The sequence below is a fragment of the Leucoraja erinacea genome, chromosome 2 (genome assembly GCF_028641065.1).
Source record: "Leucoraja erinacea ecotype New England chromosome 2, Leri_hhj_1, whole genome shotgun sequence".
NCBI classification, from domain to species: Eukaryota; Metazoa; Chordata; class Chondrichthyes; order Rajiformes; family Rajidae; genus Leucoraja; species Leucoraja erinaceus.
This window is the reverse complement of record NC_073378.1, coordinates 82,126,888-82,145,067: the sequence shown is the minus strand read 5'-3', so window position 1 is coordinate 82,145,067 and position 18,180 is coordinate 82,126,888. Positions and strand designations below refer to the sequence as shown.

The 18,180-nt window shown below is 45.4% G+C and overlaps 1 protein-coding gene across 1 annotated transcript in view; it reads right to left on the bottom strand.

Moving 5' to 3' along the window:
- pde11al (phosphodiesterase 11a, like) overlaps window positions 1-18,180 on the bottom strand; it is a 264,935-nt gene that overhangs the window by 128,350 nt on the left and 118,405 nt on the right. The window contains exons 7-9 of the mRNA XM_055659453.1: window positions 9,230-9,305; window positions 4,062-4,129; window positions 238-330 (exon numbers count right to left, since the gene is read on the bottom strand). Coding sequence (XP_055515428.1) covers window positions 238-330; window positions 4,062-4,129; window positions 9,230-9,305 — 237 coding nt within the window. The remainder of the gene's footprint in view (window positions 1-237; window positions 331-4,061; window positions 4,130-9,229; window positions 9,306-18,180) is intronic.

The window sequence follows — 18,180 nt, the reverse complement described above, 5'->3', positions numbered from 1 at the left end:
GCTTGGGAACTATCAAAGAGTTGGTGTCTCAGGAAATGAACACAGGTGAAAGGTGAGGAATGGGAGCGAGCATAGCTCCTTGTCACCTTCCAATGGAACATCAGGTTCTCTCTGAATATCCACCTGTGATTTACAAAATGCACACATGAGGTATTAAACATTAATACCTTTATTTAGCTATTGCTCAATATTTTCCACGACAGTTTAAAACATTCTAAATTTTTAAAACATACTGACATCAAGAGCCACCGATTGCTTTGCCCAGGATTTCTTCACTTCATTGTACATTAGAGTATTGTTAATGCCAAGACCGCAGAAAATGACGAAGGCCTAGAGTAAAGACAGAACAACACATCAGCACCTTGACTCAAAGTTATGGGTAAAATTACAGCTGCAACTAGGTGTGCAGCTTTCAATGGAAAATAGCTGCATTTATTTCAGGCATTCAAATTTGGCAAATGAATAAGTGATAAATATTTAAAATATATTTCAAAAATACATTGAGGAAAAGTATTTTATCTTGCTCGATAGAAAATTCCTTCTGAAGCTATTTTTGAACAAATTCTGAGTGAAGAAACTAGATTGCTGCTGCTGATGATGGAGTTCACATTCCAGAAGCAACAACATGTACTATTTATTTGGTACCGAGCAGAACACAGAGTCCAGATTATGTCTGATTATTATTGATATTCTGACATTATTTGCAACCACAGTGAATTTGCAAAAATAACTGGTCAACTTGTGATTCCAGCACATTATATTAAATGAAATGTGAATTCCTTTTAATATGTTTGAATTTGGAATATTGTACCCATTTAGATATTGGACAAATTAGCTGATACAAGAGAACAATTTACTCCTTTCACTTCACTTGCTCTCAGGCTTTCAGTTTTGTTGTGTAATAGCGACCTGCTGATTTGTTTTTCAAGTGTGAAATACAATCAATATAAAATTCAATGCACATAGACCAAATTTAACATGTTTGTGCCTGGATATTCCACAGGAATACTCCTAAAATAATCAATGCAAAATTTCCATTGGAGTAAGGTCGGGGATAAAAACATCATGCACCTTCATGACAATCAAGGAGAAAAGTAACTAAAGTGAATTTCGACCATGAACGAACATTGCCCAGTAGTGTGGTTTTACCACACCAAATCTAAGCAATCAAGTAGGAAAGTTTTCTCTAAGTATGTTCACTAATCAGGAATGCCTTTGAGTAGACCAGTGTCGAATGCCCATTCGTAATTGTTCCAGAGGAAATGTCAATGGAGTCCTTATGATAAATGTGCTGGCAAAGTGTTCTTAAGTTAGGATATCCACATTTATAAGCACACTGGAAAAAGAAGAAACAGTGATATATCCAAGATATTCTGTGACTGGGAGGGATACATGTAAATGGTGCTTTTTGGTGTGAAGGAATTTATATTTGTATCATTCAATATATTAAAGTCGTAGACTGACAAATATTTAAAATACAAGGAAGTTAAGAGATATGGAGAGAAAGCAGGATAGTGATGGCTAGACCAAATTTGGATAAGCCTTTATCTTACTGAAGGACAGTGCAGTTCGAAAAGCTGACTGGCCTACTCCAGCACTACATCATTCTTATTCAAGAATCCAGCATGTGCAGTTTCTTGTGTCTGCTGTGGCCTACTCTTGTCCTGATTTTTTATTCTGCTCATGTGAGTAATAGCACAGATGGACTGGATTTGACTTTATTGCCGTTCGGAAAAAAAGGTTAAATGTTGAAACTATTTCAGAAATGCAAAACAGAAAAAATAAAAGGAAAGGTTTACATAGATCAGAAACATAAATGGGATTTAGAATGCAGAGAAATTAAAATGTATCAAAGGTAAACCAGTAATCATTTGAGAATTTAATTTTCTTACAGGCTGCTCAAACTAACAGCCTGGAGAATCAGTCCATGACATACAGTTAAGAGATTTCTTAACTAATCAGGGAACGTCTATTTTGAATCGTGTTGTGTAATAACACAGGGTTAATCAATTATTAATTAAGTAGTTGCTCTTTAATAAAGGACTTTCTGTGAAATCCAGGTCATTCTGACAGATCTGGGGGGGTCGAACCTACAGATATGTGTTAGCAACCGTAACCCGAGATTCCACATGGATTGAAGAAACCCAAGGAAAATTGAAATTATTAAACATGGGTAGCCATGGATGACTTGGAATGTGCAAGTATTATTTTGTTATTCACAATTTAGTTCCAATTTATGTGATAAAACAGATTTGCCTTTGCTTAAAGTTTTATTTCAATCAAAAGCTGAAAGTGTTCAATTTTGCCAATGGTAGTAACTGAGAAAAAAAACCAAATAAATAATTCTGTACAAATAATAAACAGTTACTTTACACGCAGCATCTTTAATCATAGTGATGTGCATGGCTCATAGGAGGAAAGACCCTCTATTTGGAACACCATTTTCTTCTTCATAGATTCTGCATTATTACTACAGAACATAACAATATATTGAGTATAAAATTTCCACAACAAAATGCAACAAAGCCACATGTCATTTCTCGATAATAAGTTATTTACATGTTGATAATGCTAAATAAAAATGTTCATCTATTCATTCATCACTGGTGTTCTGCACCACTGAATAAATGCTCATGTAACATTGCTACTTAATGAAATACCAAAATGTATACAGTTCACTGATAATGCTAATACAACTTATTGTTTTGAAATTACCATCTCATAATAATGTAAAACCAAGATTATGTCTTAAAATTCCTAAAGCTATGGATAAAATAATATTTAAGTTAATGGTTATAATCAAAACCATTTAATTCATGATTCCATTAAGCAATTCATTATTTCTCATTAAGACATAAAGGAAAAACTCTGCTCTATCAACATATGAACATCAATACCAGTGGGTGACGTTGCCGCATAGTTACTCACAAAACTCACGTGAATAGTTGTACAACTAAATCAGTTCTGTGAGAGAAACCAGAATTAGAGGAACTCTTCAATGCGTATTTAAATGTCAAAAGTCGTTTGCAGCATTCAGTTTTGATCTAGTCTTATATCACCAAACTGTCCAAATAGAAACATAGAAACATAGAAATAGGTGCAGGAGTAGGCCATTCGGCCCTTCGAGCCTGCACCGCCATTCAATATGATCATGGCTGATCATCCAACTCAGTATCCCGTACCTGCCTTCTCTCCATACCCCCTGATCCCCTTAGCCACAAGGGCCACATCTAACTCCCTCTTAAATATAGCCAATGAACTGGCCTCAACTACCCTCTGTGGCAGAGAGTTCCAGAGATTCACCACTCTCTGCGTGAAAAAAAAGTTCTTCTCATCTCGGTTTTAAAAGGATTTCCCCTTTATCCTTAAGCTGTGACCCCTTGTCCTGGACTTCCCTAACATCGGGAACAATCTTCCTGCATCTAGCCTGTCCAACCCCTTAAGAATTTTGTAAGTTTCTATAAGATCCCCTCTCAATCTTCTAAATTCTAGAGAGTATAAACCAAGTCTATCCAGTCTTTCTTCATAAGACAGTCCAGACATCCCAGGAATCAGTCTGGTGAACCGTCTCTGCACTCCCTCTATGGCAATAATGTCCTTCCTCAGATTAGGAGACCAAAACTGTACGCAATACTCCAGGTGTGGTCTCACCAAGACCCTGTACAACTGCAGTAGAACCTCTCTGCTCCTATACTCAAATCCTTTTGCAATGAAAGCTAACATACCATTGGCTTTCTTCACTGCCTGCTGCACCTGCATGCCTACCTTCAATGACTGGTGTACCATGACACCCAGGTCTTGCTGCATCTCCCCCTTTCCCAATCGGCCACCATTTAGATAATAGTCTGCTTTCCTGTTTTTGCCACCAAAATGGATAACCTCACATTTATCCACATTATACTGCATCTGCCAAACATTTGCCCACTCACCCAGCCTATCCAAGTCACCCTGCAGTCTCCTAGCATCTTGCTGTATATCATGGAACGGTATTAATAGCGCATTTTTCAACAGGCACAATTGCAATTTGCCATCATCGCAGTATAGAAAAATAAATATCTCACCTCAAATAATCTCTGATCGGCATCATCAAATGTTTTCCGGTCCAACCTGTTAAGTATCTGAGCAACACCTGCAGCAAAAAAGTTTATATATTCAACTTATTTTCTTTCTAGCATTTAAAGAACTTTAACTATGTGAGTTCCTTCTATGACAAATAAAGTTCATTACAATAGTATATTGCATTGATTTTTATTATAGCCAACCTGTTCCCCGACTTAAAATGAAAGAAAGGCACAGAGGGCAGTGGAGGCCAAATCACTGGATGGATTTAAGAGAGAGTTAGATAGAGTTCTAGGGGCTAGTGGAATCAAGGGATATGGGGAGAAGGCAGGCATGGGTTATTGATTGGGGACGATCAGCCATGATCACAATGAATGGTAGTGCTGGCTCGAAGGGCCGAATGGCCTCCTCCTGCAACTATTTTCTATGTTTCTATGTTTCTGAACAGTCTAAATATTCTGATACCAAATATGAAACACAATCAACCAATTATATAGATTTGATTAGACACTACAGAGATCAATTAATAAAATATTAATTTCTGCAGATGACCCAATGACACAATACCAAGTCAAAAGTAAAATGCTGCAGATGCTGGAAATCTGCAATTAAAACAGAAAATACTGGAGAAAAAAATAACGTCAGGCAGTATCTGCAGATTTAATGTTTCAAATCAGTGACTTTGTATTGGAACCAGTCCCAATGAAAGATCATCAACCTCAATCATGAACCGATCCTTCCTCCACAGACCTGCTCACTTTTTTCAGCATTTTCTTAACTGATTAAACAATACAAGCCTTTATCTTCTAGAATATCAACTTTATAATTTATTTCAGAGTTCTCAGGCTCTGTGACTCATTATGATTATCCATGTCTCATACTTTATTGTTCAAGATCTGGTTCTGATCATTGTGGGGAAAAATCAATCATATGAAAACTCTGGATACAATTTTTCTTTGAACTTGTTATTTGATTCAGAGGCTTATATTTTCAAATGATAGAATTTGCCTGGCTCAAGAGGTGCAGCTGGTAGAACTGCTTCATTACATCTCTAGCAACCCAGATCCAACCCTGACCGCTGGTGCTGACCATGTGTAGTTTGTACATTTTCCTTGTAACCAGATGGATTGTCTCCTGGTACTCCAATTTACTCCCACATTCAGCTCTGTTTCTGTGCCATATCTCTCGGCCTCTATGACACTAATCTATCTTATACTATTGTCTTGTTTGTCTGTCTGTCTGTGAAATCAAGGAACTAATCCAAAACGGTACACAATAGCGCAAATATTTTTGCCGAATTTTACCCAACTTTCTCCCGTGGTCATTAGTTTTGCGTTTCAATAAACATTTGATGTTATATTTCACATGTTAATGATATTTAAAGTTTAAAAAAAGGCAACTTAGAAAATAGTAACTGCTTGTGAGAGTGAGACTTTACTAGCAGCTCCCAGTGATGATGTCACAATAGTATCTCACAGTCGTCCAATCACAATGGGATCTCATTTACACAAGCTGCCGTGAAGATTCTGAAAACCGAAAATGACATCACAATGTGATCTCTGCTGACAATACACAAGCTATGAGAGTTGATGGAGTGGGGATGGGAGAATAAATGTTATTTAAACATTGTCTTTAGTGGGGGAGTGCGAAAGGGGAGAGGTGAGGGAGGGAGTGACTGAGGGCAGGGAAAAGGAGATCGAGATGTGACAGAGAGACAATGGGATCAGCAGCTTCAAGGGGAGTAAGGAGAGAGTGAGATTCTTCAACGGGTCCCACTTGGGTCAGTATACTATTAAAAGCGTCAACCACCCCCCACCCCACATTGGATGGATTGATTGGCTCAAGAGAGCACGCGGCGCCGACACCGACTCAAAAGTCGAGTCCATTCATTGGCTTCTGGAAATGCCGACTGCCCCCCACCCCCCCACATGGGAAGGATTGATTGCGTTGGGGGAACAGGTAGCATTGGGAGAACGGGTTCCATTGGGGCAACGGGTGAGTGGTGAAATATTGCATTGGGGAAACGGATCCCAACGGGTCAGGGGGATAGGGAGAGGAGAGGGGTTATGGAGGGTGGGACGGAGTGACTGAGGATGGAGGAAAGGAGAGGGAGGGAGAGGTGAAGGAGGGAGTGAAGGAGGGGAGGAGGTGAGGGGAGAGAAGAGGGAGGGTGAAGAGGAGGGGGAGGGAGTGTTGGGGGATGAGGGGAAATGAGCCGCGCCTGCGCAGTTGGGGCTTATGTGTGAGTGGAGAAATATTGCGTTGGGCGAACGGGTGATGGGGTGATTGGCTCTGTGGGGCGCCTATCTCTGTGGTGAGCACGGATGCCGCATTCTGGAACCAGCCTTCCCATGTGACGCCGTGTCCCCCCCCGCCACGTTGGGGGACGGGGCCCAACGGGTCCCACTTCGTCTAGTAATAATTAAAAGTTTAATCCTGACATTGGTGTTTAATCAATTAAGTTGTCACCCTTCCCCGATGAACTACAGATCCAACTGACACAATTTTTACATTAATTATTTGAAACACAAGGTACCCCACTGCACAGAATTGAGGGGCAGATAGATGCAATGCATCCATTTCAGTGGAAACTGTGATGAGAAATGTGATTAATTGCAATAGTAAGGAAAATGCTGCTTTTCCTTAAAGGTGGTCTAAGTTGCTGTGATAACTTCCAGCCAACCCATGCCAGCTGTAGTTGCACTTGTGTTGCTTCTGGGGACTCTTATTGATTTCAAATGGGGCAAGTCAAGTCAAGTCAAGTCAAGTCTATTTGTCACATACACATACGAGATGTGCAGTGAAATGAAAGTGGCAATGCTCGCGGACTTTTGTGCAAAAGACAAACAACCAAACAACCAAACAAACTATAAACACAATCATAACACACAGTGTGAACATCTACAGGTTTCCCAGGTCTCAAGCCACAAAAGGTGCATCAGTTTAATCCTGGTACGAGCTAAGCAAAACCCACTCAAATCAGTTCCAACGCGACTCCAAGTTAAAACACATAGTTTATTTTATTAGTATTTCTTCATTGCATTTAATTGTTTTTAGTGTGTGAGTGCTTTTATATTTTAAATGGAAATTATATTTCAACTATATTTCATATGTAATGTCCTCAGTGTTAATGAATGCTTGAGAACATCGAGGGTTCTTAGCAAGGTTCAACGGCCCTGAACGCAGATAGCTTTGACGGTCTGTGATCAGGGAAGTACGGGGGGCCTGTCAGTCAGAATGTAGTCCAGGGCTACACAGAAAAGCTGGAGAAACTTAGCGGGTGCAGCAGCATCTATGGAGCGAAGGAAATAGGCAACGTTTCGGGCCGAAACCCTTCTTCAGACTGATCGGGGGTGGGGGTGGGTGGGGACAAGAAAGGGAAAAGGAGGAGTAGCCAGAAGGCTGGAGGGTGGGAGGAGACAGCAGGGGAGCTGAGGAAGGGGAGGAGACAGCAAGGACTAACAGAATTGGGAGAATTCGATGTTCATGCCCCGGGGGTGTAGACTCCCCAAACGGAATATGAGGTGCTGTTCCTCCAATTTCCGGTGCTGCTCGCTGTGGCCATGGAGGAGACCCAGGACAGAGAGGTCGGAGGCGGAGTGGGAGGGGGAGTTGAAGTGCTGAGCCACCGGGAGGTCAGCTTGGTTATTGCGGACCGAGCGGAGGTGTTCGGCGAAACGATCGCCCAACCTCCGCTTGGTCTCACCGATATAGATCTGCTGGCATCTAGAGCAGCGGACGCAATAGATGAGGTTGGAAGAGATGCAGGTAAACCTCTGTCGCACCTGGAACGACTGCTTGGGTCCTTGAACGGAGTCGAGGGGGGAGGCAAAGGGACAAGTGTTGCATCTCCTGCGGCCGCAAGGGAAAGTGCCCGGGGAGGGGGTGGACCGAGAGGGAAGGGAAGAATTGACAAGGGAGTTATGGAGGGAGTGGTCTTTGCGGAAGGCAGATATGGGGGGAGATGGGAAGATGTGGCGAGTAGTGGGGTCATGTTGGAGGTGGCGAAACTGACGGAGGATTATTTTTTGTATGTGACGGCTGGTGGGGTGAAAGGTGAGGACTAGGGGGACTCGGCCCTTGTTGCGAGTGCGGGGATGGGGAGAGAGAGCAGTGTTGCGGGGTATGGAAGAGACCCTGGTGTGAGCCTCATTTATGGTGGAGGAGGGGAACCCCCGTTCCCTGAATAGTGAGGACATTTCAGATGTCCTGGTGTGGAACGCCTCATCCGTGGAGCAGATGCGGCGTAGACGGAGGAATTGGGAGTAGGGGATGGAGTCCTTACAGGAAGCAGGGTGGGAATGAAGTCCAGGGCTGCCAGTCTTAGGGCTGCCACTAAGCTATGCCTGGACACATCAAAGAGAAAAACAGTGCCAGAGGAATGAAGAGCTGGAGCAATGGAAGATTTGCCCCATTTACCACAACTCGTGAAATGTAAGTTGTCTGTATATATTGAACCAGAAAAGTACCAAAGTATAATGGACTTTATACCCCGTCTGAAGAAAGGTTTCGGCCCGAAACGTTGCCTATTTCCTTCGCTCCATAGATGCTGCTGCACCCGCTGAGTTTCTCCAGCTGTTTTGTGTAACCTATAATGGACTTTGCATTGGTTGCACTACATACTTCATCTTACACTATTATGGTTTGGTTATCAGCATAACTGATAGTTTATATTATTATTATTTATTATATATGTATATTTGTTGTGTTGTTATATTAACGTGCCCATAAAGTTGCAGCAAGTAAGAATTTCATTGTCTCATTCCTGGTGCATATGGCAATTAAACACTCTTAATTCATATTTATGATAATAATTTCAAGCCTAGTTTCCAACTTATTCATAGATGCCAGTACAAATTTCAGCACTCACCATCAACTGACCTATTTGCTAGATTTGGGCACAGAAAAATTTCTTTCGCCCAAAAAAAAGGAAGATTTACAGAAAAACTATCTGGAAAGAATATGCTTAGGAAAATCAGGAAGAAAATGACAAAGTGCAGGTGAATTTTACATTTTTGCATTGTGTGCTTTCTGAGGAAAACATGCAAATCAGATCAAACCATATGCCGATTTACCCAGTTTCATGGCTGTACACGAGGAGGAAATTGGCATGAAGGCCACTTTGTGTGCATAAAAATGTTGTTAAATTTATATTGATGTCTCTACTCACCAATGATTTGATGATTACTATTCCAGATGGGAACGCACAACACTGAGCGAATGTGAAAACCAGACATCTGGTCTGCCTGAAAAGTAAACACACAGTGAAAATACAAGCATTATTAACATTTTATATTTTTTCAGAACATGAGAAACTGATTTTTAAAACAAAATTCATCTTTCAGTTATACTGCATGGCTAGTTTAAATGGGGTTTTTTTTTCTGATGAAGAAACAATATCTGCAATTACTATTAACTTTTCTTTATCCGCTGTGTAATGAGTAGATAATAATAATTTTAAAGCATCATGAATTGTTCTCTCTCTCTCTCTCTCTCTTTTTTTTTTTCAATTCCAAGACTTTATTCGGCACAACAAATGATACAACAGATCAAGTCATAAACAAAAAAGAAATGACATTATATCAAGTGTCATTATAATACAACATTACAATCATTGTTCACAATACTCTCAACCCCACGCGGTGACCAGCGCCCAAGGGAAACCTCCAAAGTCCCCGTGAACACCGCACGTTCCCTCTCCAGGGACACACGTGCACGGACGTAGGCCCGAAAGAGGGGCAGGCAGCCGACTCTAGCCTGACCATCAACCGCCTGCTGCCTGGGCCCGCGTATGGCCATCTTGGCCAGGCCCAGGAGTAGACCGACAGGTAAGTCCCACCCCCCCACTTGGCTCTCCCCACACCCTGCCTTGTGTCCAAACACAAGAATCGTAGGACTAAAATGCAACCAGAACTTTATGAACAACCCCTTCAGATATTGGTACAGGGGCAGTAGCCTCTCACACTCCATATAAACGTGGAACATGGTCTCTTCCTCGCCACAGAAAATACAGGCAGCAGACGAGCCCGTGAACCGACTCAAAAGTTTGTTACATGCCACCGCTCTGTGCAGCACTCTCCACCCCAGGTTCCCAATGTAAAGGGGGACAACTCCCTTGTAGAGGGACCCCTACTGGGGACCTTCCCCGCCTTCAGGTGGTAACACCGTCCGCCATGGTGTGTCAGGACGGGAAACGTAGGCAAGGAGGTGCAGAATGTGCAGGAACATTCTATATAGCGAGCGTCTCTTCGCGTCGCGAAACGCGTCTCAGGTTGTGTGGAGCCGGTGCCCGAGATATATCCCGGAACCGAGGCCCGATGAGCAGATCTGACGGAACAGGTAAGAGTAGGTATGTTACAAAACCTACCTGAATCGTCATTAGGAATCTGCCCTCAGCCATGTCGGCGATTTTGGCGCTGTTTGGAGGGGGCGGGTTTAAAACGCGATTTTTACTAGGCTGTACTAATCGCACATGTTCAGCCTAGTAAATCATTAACGAAAAATCGCTGCAAGACCCGGTCGCAAAAGGTATTATTAGTTTTATAGGCCTCGATAATATAGTTCTAATAGTTTTAAAATTACTGTCTGATTCCGCAACCTCTCGCAGCCCCAGGGTTTTATAGAGCAAACAATTAAAGGTATGTACCTTATTTTTACATTAAATGGGGCATATATATAACCCTGAATATTTTTATCCCAAGTTTTTCTCGGCATTTGAGGGCACTAATCCAGCGCTATGTCAACGTTCTAAACCAGCGCGTTCACATGAACCCACTAGAAAGCCGATTTAAATGGGCATTTATTTACAGCAATTGAACACTAAATTCCTTCCATTTGGCCTATAAATTAATGTAAATTAGATATAAAAATCATGTTATATTGTGAATTATTTGTGAATAATCTTTGGACACTTAGGCTATTTAAAAATGTTAATCTTTCCTTAAGAAATGGGCGTTTGACTATCCAAGATCACAGCTTTTTTGTAATGTCCATTGAAAATCAATAGGGAACAAGATGCTAATTTCCGAGTATGAAAATGGTCATAACTTTTTTAATACTTGAGATATGAAAGTGAATTTGGTGTCAAATTAAACTTATTGTTATGCTTTATCTGATGGGATAAATTGCAGACTTGATTTTTTAAATCTCAAAATTTTGTAACATTGCTAGTAAGAGCCCATTCAAAACCACTCTAGGCGCACACCTTTCCTCGACACCCGCCATGACTGGGTGAGGACCGGCCACTCCCGCAGCCGCAACATCCCCCTCCCCTCGTGGAGCAACACGCTGGCTAAAAACAACCAGATTCCTACTCTTAACACATCCCGGTAGAAAACAGGCAAGCCCCTTAGGGCGGGTCGACTGATGCACGCCACCGGGAGCCGCGAGACCCCCCTTAAACAATGACCCCGTCGGAAAAAATACGTGGCCAAAGCGTGCCATCTGGGGGGGTTCTCTATATACATATACCTCCTCAGAGTCCTGAGGCGGAGAGCCGCCACCTGGGTACGCACGCATACCAAGGACTGGCCGCCCTCCTCTAACGGGAGACTCAGGACCGCTGCGGAAACCCAGTGCTTCCTATTTCCCCAAAAGAAGTCCACCAGTTTCTTCTGTAAAGCATTTACAAAAATGAAAGGCGGGACAAGAGTAGCCAGCCGGTACCATAACATGGAGGCCACCAGCTGGTTTATGACCAACACCCTCCCCTGAAAAGAAAGAACTCCAAGCAGGCCTGACTTTCATCTCCAACTCCTGCCAGTTTGCCGTCCAAGCATCCTCAGTGGGACTCAGGTACACTCCCAGATAGAGGAGGTGCGTGATGCTCCACGCAAACATTGCCATCTCCTCTGACAGGGAGTCCATCTGCCACTGACCCACTAAAAGTCCAGAGCACTTGCTCCAATTAATCCTGGCAGAAGATGCAGCTGAGGAAATCTTCTGGCAATCACGCATCCTCCGCAGGTCACCAGGATCGGTGAAGATAAGGAGTACATCATCGGCGTACGCCGAAAGAACCACCTCCACCCCCGGGCCAGGTAGGGGCAGGCCTGTCAACCTCCGAAGAAGAAGACACAGGAACGGCTCCACACAGACCAAGTACAACTGACCTGACATGGGGCACTCCTGACGGACCCCCCTCCCAAAATGAAAGGGAGCCAACAACGCACCATTAACCTTCACAAGGCACTCCACTGCAGCATACAAAAGGCGGACCCGGGCCACAAAATGCGGTCCAAATCCAAACGCTTGCAACGTCCCAAAAAGGTATTCATGCTCTACCCTATCAAAAGCCTTCTCCTGATCAAGAGACAGAAAAGCAGCTGACTGACCAGTACCCTGTGCTAGATGAATCAGGTCCCTAACCAGGTGGATGTTATCCTGAATGGACCGGCCAGGGACTGTGTAGGACTGGTCATGGTGAATCAATTGAGACAGCACAGAGCCCAGGCGATTTGCCATCGCCCGTGCAAAAACATTATACTCTGTGCATAGGAGAGAGACCGGGCGCCAGTTTTTCAACAGGCGGAGTTCCCCCTTCTTGGGCAGCAGGACAACAACTGCTCTACGCCACGAGAGGGGCATCTCCCCGGTCGCCAGGCTCTCCCCCAGAACCAACATGTAATCACCCCCCAGGATACCCCAGAAGGCTCTTACAAACTCTACCGTCAGCCCATCCAGCCCGGGGGACTTACCCCTCCTGAGCTGATGCGATGCACGAGTCAACTCCTCCAAAGATAAAGGGCCATCAAGAAAATTGGCCATCTCCCTATCTACAATCGGTAGACTCTCCCACAGGTCCTGCTGAGCTTCCCCGCTGACTCCAACTGCAGAGAACAGGGATCCATAAACGGACCTGACCAAGGCACTAATCCTCTCTGGATCCGTGACAGAGGAGCCATCATCTGCGAGCAGCTCTACGAGCTGCTTGCGGGCTCCCCACCCCTTCTCCAGAGAGAAAAATAAAAGGCGAAGCTCGATCCAGATCGTGCAGCATCTGGACCCGCGCCCTCACGTAAGTGTCTCGGGACCGCTCAAGTTGCAGGTTCCTCAAGGCTTCCTTCTTCTCCTGAAACACACCCCATTCGAAAGAGTCACCTCCAACCTGACCCAGGCGCGACTCTGCGTCCATCAGCTCCCTCTCAAGCCTCTCGACCACTGAGTCCCGCCGCCCGGTCGACCCCCCCCGCGTGTATTCCTTACAAAAAAGACGGATGTGAGCTTTCCCCACATCCCACCACTGCCTTAGGGAAGAGAAGCATCTCTGCCTCTCTCTCCACCTCACCCAAAACTCGACTGAATGACTCCCGGAAACACCGATCCTCCAGCAGCCGGTTATTAAAGTGCCAGTACGCAGACCCAGCCCGAACGCGCGCTGGATTAAAATCCACACGCACCAGACAGTGGTCGGAGCATGGCACCAGCTGCATTGAGGCCACTGAGACACGGGAAACAAACACTCGGGAGATATATATTCGATCAATGCGGGAACCACCGCCCTCAGACCTCCAAAAAAGCAGTGGAATCTGGGTTGAGGTCCCGCCACGCATCAACCAACTCAAAAGAATCAATCAACCCTCTCAGCTTCTTCGCTACAGCAGGGGCACACTGAGTACCAGAACGATCTCGCACCTCAAGTGTGCAGTTAAAGTCCCCCCCAAGGAAGACACACTCTCCCCTATCAATAGTGCTCAACAGAGCACTCAACTCCTGAAGTAGGCCGGCCTGCATCGTGCCGGAGCTGGGGGCATACACGTTAATGAAATGCAACGGCATGCCGTCCAGGCTCACGGCCAGATGGAGCAAACGTCCTGGCACAACTTCTTGCACTTTTATAACATTGGGCAGGAAATTCTGAGCCAACAGAAAGGCCACCCCACTCGAATTTGAGCTAAGATGACTCATATAGACCTCACCTTCCCACTCCAATCTCCAGGTGGGTTCATCACTGCAACAATATGCGTCTCCTGCAGAAAACACACTGCAAATTTCCCCTCCCTAAGGACCGATAAAAGCTGGAATCTGCGAAAACTCGCTCTACTCCCGTTTAAGTTTAATGTAGCTAACGTGAATGCACTGGCACACTAAATTGAAACCCTCACACTTCTCCTCGTGGGCTCTGTAGCCCTCTCTCTTAGGAACTCCAAAAAGTCCCTAAGCTGGCACTGCTCAGAGTCAGGATGATCACTATCCTTGGTGGCAAGGATAGCCTTGAGAGTTTTAACTAAAGCCGGCAGATCAGCCCACCGTCTCTTAACAGCATCAATCTTTGTCCTGCTGGTACGGCTTGTTTTTAGAAACTCCCGCACCTCACAGATAACAATTGCATGAGACTTGACCTTGGATCTTGGGCTATCGGCCAAGTTATTCGCACCTGACACAACACGCTCAGCATCACCAAGGTCATTTTCAGAAGTCGAAAGACCAGAGCTCTCTGGAATTTTGCTAACCCCTCCACACAAACTGGCCCCATCACTCTCCCCCTCCTCCGACATGACACCACCCCCAGGATCAATGCCGGGGAAGGATCCCGAAGCCCCTATCCGCATCATGCAGCCCACTGACTGGCTGGGCTCCTGCGCTCTGCCCTCACCCTCTACATCTGGGCCTGGGGAAGAAAAAAACAAGAGGCACCCCCAGGGTCTGTGGTAAACTGGCACCCCCAGAATCTGAAAGAGGATCGCTGCCTGAAATAGCTCCGACCTCCGCAGCACCTAAAGCACCCCCTCCACTGGCAACACCCAGAGGCTCTCCGCTTGCTTTTTTACTCTCCCCTGCCAACTCAACCGGCAGTACAATACACACCTCAGCACCTCCATTGGCTCTAATATTGAGCACAGATTGGTACACCATTCCCCCCGACCACCCCCCACTCGGGCTGACTCTGCTCATCCCCTGTCTCAGGGTCCACACTACCAGGGGAGCTTACCCCACCCTCTAGCGTGCCAACACCCTCAGTAGGTCTCTGAAACGAGGGGACCTCCTCTGACCCAGAGGACACACCCCCAGGGGAGCTAAGCTCAACACACGATGAGATAAATCCCATGGAGGGCCCCTGAGATGAAAGGACATCCCCCCGCCTAGAGGACAGCTCCAGAGGGGTCTACCCTATCACCTGATCCTGTGGTACCCTCGGGAGATCCCTGAAGTGGAGGCTCAACCTCCAACCCAGAAGACGTCATTTCCTGACCTCCAACCACATCGGTGGTGGAAGGTCTGGAAAAATACACCCCCCTAACTTTGGACCCACGTCCTTGCTCTTCCTCGCCAGGCCCAATCCTCCTTTTTGTCCCACTAGCATGTGGCGGTGTGGTGACCTCCATAAGGAAAGGGTCTTCCTCCTCCACACAACCCCCAGCCAATTTACCACCCGCACGTTTTACCTTCCCTACCCCCGTCAGAGCCACCTCAGCTCCTTGCTGGACCACAGCAGTTGCACTCTGGACCTCACTGGAGCTGACAGGCGCCCCTTGGGTGGTCTCCGCACTCGGCAGTTGCACACCCGCCTGCTTTTGACTCGCTTGGGTGTTCTTTTTCTGCTTTTTCTTCTTCTTCTTCTGCTGCTCCCATTTCTCTCCACCCTCCCCCTGTGCCTCACCTTCAGCCACCACCACAGGTTCAGGATGTAGGGGGCGGGAGCCCTCGCTGCCCCAGGTCCCCAAGGCGGAACTTGCAGACCCAGAAGGGCTATCTCCGCCGCCCCGGATCACCGAGGCAGAGCCGGCAGCCCCAGCCTGGTCAGCGATTCCACCCCGCCCCACCGAGGCATGATGAGCAATCCCTGATGGGCCAGCAGTGCATTCCTGGGCCGCTGCACTAGAAGTTCTAGCAGCGACCCCGTGATTAGGACATTCCCTATGGAGATGTCCATAACCACCACACGCATGACACCGTGCCTTTCCCCAACTCCAACGCACGGTTCTAGGGAGACCCCTACATTCCACCTCGAAGTTCCCCTCATCGCCTTCCCCCACCCCCACCTTCACAGACACCCTCCTCTTGAAACTGAGAATCCCTTTTTCCTCCAGGTCCTCCCCAGGGTGCATGAGCCTAAAGCACTTAGACCGCACTTCACCAATCTGAGACAGGTACGGAATGAGTGTCGCATCCGGAATACATGTAGGGCAACTCCGCAGGAGAACCAGTCTCACCCTGGACACCCATGGGTCCACCTGTATATGGACCCCCCCCACTGAAATCCCCCTCTCCAACACTGTGGCCACATCCTCCCGGGTCTTCAATATCATCTCAACCTTTCCCCTCTCGAGCTCGGAAGAGACAATAGCCCCCCTCCCAAGAAGGGCATTCATAGCCTTTGTAATTACTCCCCTGGACATCTGGGGCCCAGTTTGAACCAAGATACCAAAACTGTCCCAGTCCAAGTCAACATGAGGCTCATATTCCGATGGCCTCGCTTCCGCTGCTGATGTCACTGCTACTTAGCTCCTCTCCTTTGGCCAAGCCCCGGCAATCACCATCCGGACAGAGGCACAAACCAGCTCCCGGCACCCCAGCAGCTCAGCAAATTAATTCCCAGGGACAGTCACAGTCCAAAGCAATCCTCAAAAAACCAAGTCCTCCAGCTGAAGAAGCAAAATTCCCAAGGTCATCGGCATCAGAAAGCAGCTCACCCTGTGTTGCCGAACACAAAAGCTCTCTCTCTCTCTCTCTCTCTCTCTCTCTCTCTCTTTTTGATTTTTATTTCTTATAGGAGAAATTTATGGGGATAATTTTCCAAATGCATAGGGATGTGACCCTCTGCTAAGATAGACGGGGAAATCACAATGTGGTGCCTGCAGTTTTTCCGATCAGGATCTGACAAAGTCTGTTCTCAGCAAATTCTGCCCTTTATCTCCCCATACTTTCCTCGTGTATATTGGCCTAATGCTGATTCCCTCACTTGACTACTTCGCCAAGCCTGTTCATATTATTCTGTAACAAATAATATAGGAATACATTAAAGTTCAATATTTACGTAGAAAATGCAGGTTGTGGTTTAATGTTTCTTTATGCCTGAGCCACAAGTGCTGACTGTGTAGCTTTAATCACAGACAGAGCAGCTGCTTTAATATCACATAGATTTTTCTTCATTTGCAGCAGGAAGGTCTCAGAAGGGTTGTAAAACCTGGCACCAGAATTTCGAGCAGGAATTGGGACACAGCTACTGACATCTCTCTTTGTGAAGACTGCCGCATCTCATGCAATTGCGGAAGCAGTGATCTGATCGATGTGGCATGTCAATAAATTACTCTCTGAACTCTCGTGGCATCCAGAGTGGCCGAGAGTGTTCAGCTTTACACTAAATAAAAATGAAAATCTGAAAGTAAGCCTTTCAACCCTGAATTCTGAGAAACCACAGTTACTATGGTGATCCACTTTATATTTTTCTTTGTAGTTCTTTCCGGGTACAAATTGTTCTACACGTAATAAAACAACATGTCAAATACATTTACTTGTACACAATATTTCAGTGCTGAGCATCCGGAAGATGCTTTCAAAGCACATTGATTCATTGTAAGGAGAGATTCATTCCTGAGCCATTAATTTCCAGATTTACAGTTGCACCCTGACTGACTCCGGTTCTGCAGTTTTTTACAGTGGAATGTATTTCTAAACATCAAAATTCTGCGAGGCAGATAACGCTGATTTGGTGTCATCATACTGCCACCTTTTGTTGCCTTCGGCAAAGATCTTAAGCTGAGTCCCACATCAGTTGAAGCCAGCCTGCCACTGAGTAACCCTCAAGATGGGTGAGGAAATATAAATTTACAAAAGTTCTTGAAAATGGAAGCACAAGAATGTTCCAACATTTGGAGTGTTCTTAAGTCATATTTAGCGGGATTTTTTAAAATCCTGGGATCCTCTCAGTAAAATTGGCAAAACCTTGGTAGGTATCAGCATGAAAGAGTCCCTTTCTGTTTCACTGTTATATTTGCTGACCTTTCATCAAAATATTAGCAGCCAATATGGAGAACCACAGCCCAAAGAAAATTCCAAGCATTCATAATAGAATGCAGACTGCTGACAGAAATAACAGGATATGAGTACCACCGCCTTTCATTAACAGGATGTGAAAGCATTCTCTGCTATTCATGGGCAATCAGCAGCAAACTGTAATGA